Source organism: Triticum urartu, chromosome 2 (assembly GCF_003073215.2).
Source record: "Triticum urartu cultivar G1812 chromosome 2, Tu2.1, whole genome shotgun sequence".
Classification (NCBI taxonomy): Eukaryota; Viridiplantae; Streptophyta; class Magnoliopsida; order Poales; family Poaceae; genus Triticum; species Triticum urartu.
The window spans coordinates 140,465,844-140,473,953 of record NC_053023.1 but is presented as its reverse complement, the minus strand read 5'-3'; the positions used below and the strand labels follow the sequence as shown (position 1 = coordinate 140,473,953).

At 57.6% G+C, this 8,110-nt stretch overlaps 1 protein-coding gene across 1 annotated transcript; it reads right to left on the bottom strand.

Annotated features, from left to right (window-relative positions):
• Positions 1 to 3,865: 3,865 nt before the first annotated feature.
• On the bottom strand, positions 3,866 to 6,227 carry LOC125536400 (indole-3-acetic acid-amido synthetase GH3.8-like). Its single transcript, XM_048699612.1, has 2 exons — positions 5,597 to 6,227; positions 3,866 to 5,488 (listed from the first exon to the last, which is right to left on the bottom strand). The coding sequence occupies exons 1-2, from the start codon at positions 6,058 to 6,060 to the stop codon at positions 4,105 to 4,107; spliced, it is 1,848 nt and encodes a 615-aa protein (XP_048555569.1). The 5' UTR covers positions 6,061 to 6,227; the 3' UTR covers positions 3,866 to 4,104.
• Positions 6,228 to 8,110: the final 1,883 nt, after the last annotated feature.

Genomic DNA, 8,110 nt, shown 5'->3' with positions numbered 1-8,110 from the left:
TGTAAGGGACATGCTACGCATCGGTGGATCTTTTTAGAAGATCCGCCGGGTTGCGAGCCGTTAGATCCGGCATAATCTCGTGGCTGAGCGTTGTTCTCAGTTTTGCACTAAATGCCGTGTTGCGAGTTCCCTTTTGGAACAAAAGTCTTGCTGCAAAACCTTTTGCAATAAAAGTTGTGTTGTACATTTCTTTTGCAAGAGAGGTTTTGTTGCAGATTGTTTTTACATCTTCACTTTTTTGCAACATAGGTGTTGTTGCGGAAGCAACTTTTGCAATAGAGGTGATGTTGCAAAAAAATTACAACGAAGATCTAGTTGTGACAACGCCGGAGAATACTATGGTGCGGTGCACGAGCCACACACCGGACACGCGTCATGTGCTGAAGGCGGCGGATGCCCCGTGCTGGATCAGCCAGTTGTTCCCAAGTTTTTCCCTTTTCGTAGTTGTTTTTAGATTTTTGGTAAATTTTATGTTTTATGAAACATTTGTGTGTGATTGTGTATAATACACACATGACATTATTCAAATATGGTCCTTATAGTATATCAAAGTGAAATATTCCATCCAATCCATATTGATTATCGCTCATACGGATGTACCTAATACGTTTAGATAATGGATCGAGAGAGTACTTTAGGTTACATTGTGGTCACGCTTCGAGAATTTGCTAGCTCCGCCACAACCGTCCCCCACAGGTTAACCCAATCCTCAAAAACTTTCACCCGTGTATAGTTACAAACACATTATTTATTTAACTGGTTTGTCATTAATCATACGTGAAAAATAAGAAAGAAGAAGAACCATGCAAAACACACACCGAGGATAGCTACGCGCGTTCCTGCCATCTTGTCCAAGCCAGACGTGAACACTGGCATCCATTTGCCAGAATCAAGCCTTCCTCCGTGCAAATATCCAAGCCCGATCAACGTTAGCAGAATCTGAGGATAGCTACGCCGCTCCGCTCAGTCGATGTCAGCTGTTTCTGCGACTGCGACACCGCACGATCCGTGCGACGCGACGCTTATACATACATAAAGAAAGGAGCAGACAGCTGTTGCGTGTCAAGGCAGCGTCGCGTCGTGCACGGGACAGAGCCACAAAGCCATTAGGCCAAGTCAAACGCGCGACCCTATCCTGTCCGGCTCTGTCCGTTAAGGGTAAAAAGAACAAAAAAAAAAGCCCAGCGTGCGAGAGCAAATGGATTTTTGTCCGCTTTGTGTCCGCTTTCGACCCATCCGCGACCCAAGTTTGCGCCGCTTTTGGGGTGAAACGGACATCACGCGGACGCGCGGATAGTCTGCGCGTGTCCTCCCTTGGCCCGCCCGTCGATGGTACAAGACGGGCCTTTTTCTATCCGCCCCCCTCCCTCCCTCCGGCCGCACCCCCTCCACTCTTCCCCACTCTTCCCCTCGCTGCCGCCGCCGCCGCTGCCATTGCAGCCGTGCAGTTCGGACGCGAGCTCGCCCAACCCCTTCCCCTCGGCGCCGCCGAGCTACCCAACCACGGCCACTTGGTTTGCGCACCTGCCGGCCGGTTTTGGGGCGGATCCGGTCGGCCTTGAGCTCGGCCGGTTGTGGAGGCCTGGCCGCGCCATGGACTTGCCGGGCACCTCGCCGGAAGGCCCTGGCAGGGCCGCAAGGCCACATGCGGCAGTGGCTCCTCTAGCCGCTCGGATCTGCACCGTCGGTGGGCCGCCGACAGATACACGAATGGTGGCCGGCCGGGCTCGGTGCTTGCTCAAAAGCTCGCCGACGCACCGTTGCCACTCATTAAGTGCGACCACTGCCCAAGGATGGTCGTGCGCCGCGTCTCTACAACGCCGGAACATCCCGGATGGGTGTTCATCAAGTGCTTAAACGATGGGGCATGCGCTTTTTTTTAGCTTCGGTTTGTGCTCTAGATTTGACTAGTTGTGCTAATTTCAAATTTTGTTGCGTAGAATGGATGCAAGTTTTGGTATTGGAAAGAAGAGTACATCGATATATTGATAGAGCGAAATTTAGTACATGTTCATGCACTTTTAGCTGGCATAGAGGCTGTAAATGAGACAAGTGCACTTGTTGCTAGATTAGAGGCTAGACACGAGACTAGGTCTGAAGAAGCAACATCTACTTCTGGCTTGAAGAAGAAAGGAGGATGCCAGATCGAGCCTCCTTCACAGATCAGCAATGAGTGCATCGAGAAGGCTCTAACCCAACTTAAGGGGGCAGTTATGGAAGTTGGCTATCTTCTAAAATGTATTCTTGTTGTTCTTATTTTCTTTAGTCTTGCTTTACTAGTCAAAATATGATGACGCATTTTCCATGTATCAAAAATGAATGATGAAATAAAGTTAAGGACTTGCAAAGAAATAATACGCGGACAGGATGCGGCCGAGATGCGTCCGCGCGGTGGACGTACGACCATCGCATCCCAGGACACGTCCGGATACGATCTCAAATCCCTACCAAACGAATAGAATTCAGACAAAACGGACGTCCGTTTGAGGTCGTGTAGTGGAGTTGGCCTTATTCAAACGCGGCCCGGCGCGGGCAGCGTCATGGGCTCGTGGTCATAGAATAGAGACCTCCCCCGCACGGCCCCAGGTGCGCGGACACCACCGCCGTGCGGCGTGGGCGTACGCGACTCGAAAACACAAGGGGGAGGCAGCGGTGCGTGACCCCGGCAGGGGAACCTGCGCCCGTGTCTCGGCCGGGCAACGCGACGACTCCCGCCGTGCGCAGCGCGGCCGCCGATACGCGGGATCGATCGACGCCCGGCCGGCCGCGGGATTTTCTTGGTCGTCCCTCCCATGCCGCAATCGTGGAAGCCGTATATTACATCAGTCTACAGGCATGGCGTGCTGGACTCGTCTTCACCGTGGTGGAGCGAGCGGGCTCTTATCTTACCCAGCCATCGCGACCCCGCGCCGGTTTAACGCGGTCAAAGCAGGCCGTGCGACGCAACGAACGCATGCACGTGTGTGCCTTGCCCACAAATCTTGACCGCTTTGGCTTAGAAAAGCGTTTGAGCACGGTTCCATTCCAAGCAAGGATTCCTCACCGTCACTTTGCATAAAGTGCAGGTCACAGCGCACGTACTCCTACCCAACACTGAAGCAGGGAAACAAACGTACCAGGGACGGTCACCCCCTTTTAGACAAAACTTTTGGGGAGAAAAGAAGACAAAGGGAGCGATCGATGCAAGTAGAAATCGTCTCAGTCTGGACTCGGTGGAGAACGAGCAGAGGAGACGCAACGCAACAGCACTGACCGCGCAGTCAAGAAAGCATAGCTGGTCCGCTCGTACTAGCAACAACAGTACCCCGAAGACCATTCAAACAAAAACACGGCCTGACGACCGACCCTCGCAGACAGCAGGATCGTGCTTGGGTCCGGCATGCATGATTTAGCAATGGGCAACGCTTGTCATGGCCTGATCATCAAGCCCATCTGGTCTAATCAAGCGTCAACATCGCACAATGCATCTACGTAACTCTTACCAGACAGCTCTCATTCACGATCAGATTACCGCCGTCCTTGAAGCAGTGCAAGTCCATCGACGGCGAGAAGCCGCGGACGCCTCAATTATTGCGGCGATGAGCTACGGGACGCGGTTACTTGTGCTCCTCTTGCTAACACTTTCCGACGAGCAGCAGCAACGAGCTCTCACAGTGGCAAAACGGAAAGGCCAAAGGCAGGATAACGAAGAAAGAAAGAACAATCGGCGTCGGCCACTAGCCTACGCAGGTGTCGGCTAGTGAACAATAATTGGGGGAGATATCTTGCAAGTACAGTACGGTTTTGGAGGCATGTTCCGTGGATTAATTAACAAATCATACGTAAGTACTCCCGATAGATAGATACAGACAGACAGACAAGCACATCAACCATTAACCATCAATCATTAATCATACTCCCGCAGTAATCCGACTGTTACATCAACCATTAACCATATTCCAGCCTCATTCCTAGCATCAAAGGTGGCACCGTACTCACTCTCGCTCTTCTACTGCTACTGCTACTACTAGCCGATGCCGACGCCGACGCCGACGGCAACACCCAAAATTTTCATTCAGGCGGAGCCGCCGTCGTGCTTCGTGGGGCGATCGCCGTCGACGAGCTCTAGTCGGAGCGCCGGGCCGGGGTCCAGTGCGGCAGCCCGGGGCTGAAGTGGCTGGACACCACGCGCGAGTCCAGCAGCTCTATGATCGGCGGGAACGTCACGCAGCGCGGGGCCTTGTACTGGTTGATGCTGGCGCCCCGGGAGATGGCGTAGTCCATGAGCTCCTCGAACGTGCCGGCCCGGACGACCCGGATCTCGAGCGGCCCGATGGAGCCGTCCGCCACCCTGCTCTGCCTGTACACCGTGTTCAGCGCCTCCTCCATCTCCAGGCAGCAGGCGTCGAGCGTGCCCTTGTCCACCGCCGTCGCCGCGCCGGCGCCCGTCGTCAGCAGCTCCCAGTAGATCACGTAGTGGCCCGGGATGCTCTTGGTGCACGCCTGGCTGGTGTACTCCGCCACGGACGCGCCGTGCGGGCGGAGAAGCGCCGACGCGCGCTCCACGGCGCGCTGCAGCTCCGCCTCGTCGGTCTTGTCGGACTCGATGGACAGCAGCACGTTCTTGCGGCGGACGAACTGGAACTGCGGCGCCGCGTTGTGGAACCCCGTCACGCGGAGCACGTCGCCGACGCGGTACCGGTTCAGCCCGGCGTAGGTGGTGATCACCAGCTCGTACTCCCGCCCGGCCTCCACGCGGGCAAGGTCCACCAGGTTGCCCGCGTCCACACACGACGCCGCGCCGGTCGCCGAGTCCACGGGGAGGAACTCGAAGTACCCCATGTTGGGCATGATGGTGTAGGACACCTCCGAAGGGTCGCAGAGCGGGCGGAGGTTGAGCCCGAAGTAGCACTCCGACGACGCGTACATGGTGCACGCCATGGGCAGGTCGCCGCTGTAGTACTTGAGGGTGCCGATGTACTGCGCCATGGCGCCGGTGACGATGACGTCGAGGTACTTGGTGTTGGGCCAAATGCGCCTGACGATGCCGGCCCAGTCGTCGTTGCAGCACTCGTCCCGGACGAACTGGGCGAGCTCGGGGTCCGGCCGGAGGATGCCCGCGACCGCCTCGCGCACGGACGCGTCGGTGACGCGTGGGCTGAGCGCGCCGGCCTCGATGTCGGCGGCGAGCTCCTTCCAGTTGAGCTGGAGGAAGCGGATCGCGCGCAGGAGGCCGGAGGCGAACACGGCGCCGACGCGGAGCACCTCGTGGCGCTGGCAGAGCCCGCACACCATCTGAGCATACATGCTCTGGAAGGCGTCGGCGCAGAGGATGGCCGCCGTCGGGCTGGTGTAGTTGTGGTAGGGGTCGTAGGGGCGGTTCTTGAACTGCTCGCTCTTGTAGTAGCTGGTGAGCACCGGCCGCGCCGTCAGGCCGCTCGGGGTCTTGGTCTCCGACTTGACGAACAGGAAGTAGAGGCCCTTCCCCTTGTCGAGCCCGGACAGATATCTGCAAGAAACATTGGATCGATCGATCAATCAATCAGTAGCTGATCTCTAGCTCTGGACTGCCACCCAAGATTACTTGATCATGGAATGCCATCAAGTGCCGACTTACAGGTTCATGACCGGCATCAGGAGGCTGTAGAGGAGCTGGCGGCGGTCGAGCTCGTCCTTGATGGTGGGCATGAGCTTGCGCTCGCCGGCCGACGTGCCGGAGCTGGTGAGGAACTCGGAGACGGGGTGCGTGGACAGGATCGGCGACCGGTCCCCGTTGACAATGCGCTGGATGTAGGGCTGCAGAGCGTCGTAGGACACGACCGGCACCTTGGCCCGGAAGGCGTCGCGGTCGGCGGCGCCGTCGAGGCCGCAGTTCTTGAGGTACTCCGTGTCGACGTTCCGGGCGAGGATCTCGGCGAGGACGCGCTCCTGCACGGAGTCGACGTTGCAGGTCATCTCGTCGATGAAGCGCAGCTTCTCGGCGTCCTTGGCTTTCGCCGCGGCCGCCGCCTCCGCCACTGGTGACGAGGCCGGGGTCCGGAGCGCCGCGCCGATGGCCCTCGACACATTCATCGCCGCCATTTGCTGAATCCGAGACACTAGCAGAGCAGCGAGCGCGAGCTGTGAGGTTGGCTATAACTTGTAGCAGGTAGGTAAAGAATGCCGACCGGATGCGTATGAGGGAGGGAGGGACGAGGGTCAGGAATGTTTGCTCGATCGGCTGCTGCTGTGGTGGTACTAAGCCTGTGTCAGAAGGGCTCGGCGTGGGCAGTTATTTATAGGGGAGGGGGGCGCGCGGATGAGGATGACGGAGCTCGGCGGCCGGGAAGACGGACATGCGATGACATACGTCAAGGACTTGTCCGTCCATGGCGCGGCAGCCAGGGCCCAGTGTCCCGTCCGGGGGTGGACAGGCAGCCGGCAAGGACAGCGGCACGTACGCGGCTGCCGGCCCGGCCGATCCCGACGGTGAAGGATACGAGTGCCAAAGTTGCCATTGTGTGCACGCATCGACCGCGACGCGACGGCCGTGCCTTGACGCATCTGCGTTCCATGCATGTAACGGGGGCAGCAGCGGTTATGCGATGCGACCGACGTGGTGGTGGCGACGTGCATTGAACCGCAACCGCTCGGGGCTCAGTAGTTGGGAGAGCGACTCGACCGGCTCCCCTCGCGACACGTCCGTCCCCGGAGCCGCGGCGCGATCGCGAACGCAGGGAGAAGGAGAAGAAAAATTGGGGCCTGCTCGCTAAATGTGCGGGATCCGGGTGGGGATCCGGTTCGCGTTAAAGGAAACTTCGAATCACCGGCCTCGCCGGAATTTTTATTGCAACATGCAGCAGGGGGCTGACCGGCGGTTTTTTTATGCGCGCCACCGGATGGATGCCAGTGCGCCAGTGAGCGGCCGGCGGCTCGTGCGCGCAGGTGGTTTGTTGACGAGCGCCACCGCCCGCACCGCCCATGCGGTCGCCTCGCCGGCCTGTGCCTGTGCCTGTGCGTGCCTGCATTATTGGGCGTGAGCGGCAGCAACTGGGCGGCTAGCTACAGCGTGGAGCGGCGAGACCTTCCAGACCGACCGGACGTGCGAGCGGGGGGCTGAGCTGAGCTGGTGACCACGCGACACCGCGTCCCCGGCCGCGCGCGCGCGCGCTCCCGCGGGCGCCACCGCACGCCGGCCGAGACGGGGAGCGCGGGCGGGCGTGAAAGTCCTCGCCCATTTTTGACCAGGCAACCACGGGTGGGTTTCTGGGTTTCAGCGTGCGCGGGTGCGCAGAGGCTGTGTGCCGGCAAGCGCCGGGAAGCTTCGCCTTTTGCTCGACAGGATGACGGGGGCAAAAGGTTTGGATTTTGTCTCACGTGAGCCCGAGGAGGACAGCGAGCCATGTGTATGTGTTGGAAACCCTTTTTGTCCAAAGATGCCATTGCCATGCACGCCCGTGCTGGAATTTCCTGCGGCTAACACTATTCTGACCGTGACAGTCACTTTGGGCGCTGCTTAGTTTACTGTCAACTAGTATTCCTATAGATTACTGTTAACTACAGGTGAGGCTGCGTGTTTTGCATGTGCGCTAGACTGTTTGGTAGTAGTAGCTGATTTGCTGCTGCTGCTGCTGCGTTGGTCTTTGCCCGGGTGGAGTTGTTAATTATTGTTACAGGTGCGATCGGCTGTGATGCAAGTGCACGAACATAACATGTCGATTATGCCCGGGCATCGATCTTGTGATTTGAAATGACGTTGGATTGCCTGGCACGCACGGCGTTCCTATGGTCAAGTCAGGCAGATGTGGTTGCTGACGAGTACGTCCCGTGTCTGTCAGCGTAACGATTTCAGTGACCATGCACGCAGAATAGCCAGACAGAGACGGCCACAGGCTCTCCACTTCATTCAGTTTGATGTGGATGGCGCGGCCTGATTTATTGGTTCGTACGCGGTTCGGCGCGTGCTGCATACTGCTCGCTGGTAGTAGTACAAGTTGCTGTCGCGCACAGCTCAATATCTTCATCGTACAGGGGTTTTCCAAACGTGTGCAACTGTTGATCAAGGGTACAACACACACAATCTAGATGCCGTCACCATTAAACACCATGTGATGAGATGTGGGTTTCAATAATCGATCAATAAATAAATAAA

Bases quoted from the DNA above. Each gene is read 5' to 3' on its own strand.
- LOC125536400 (XM_048699612.1), bottom strand. From the start codon at position 6,060: ATGGCGGCGATGAATGTGTCGAGGGCCATCGGCGCGGCGCTCCGGACC. The intron at 5,489-5,596 runs GTAAGTCGGCAC...TGTTTCTTGCAG, and splicing joins CTGATGCCGGTCATGAACCT to ATATCTGTCCGGGCTCGACA.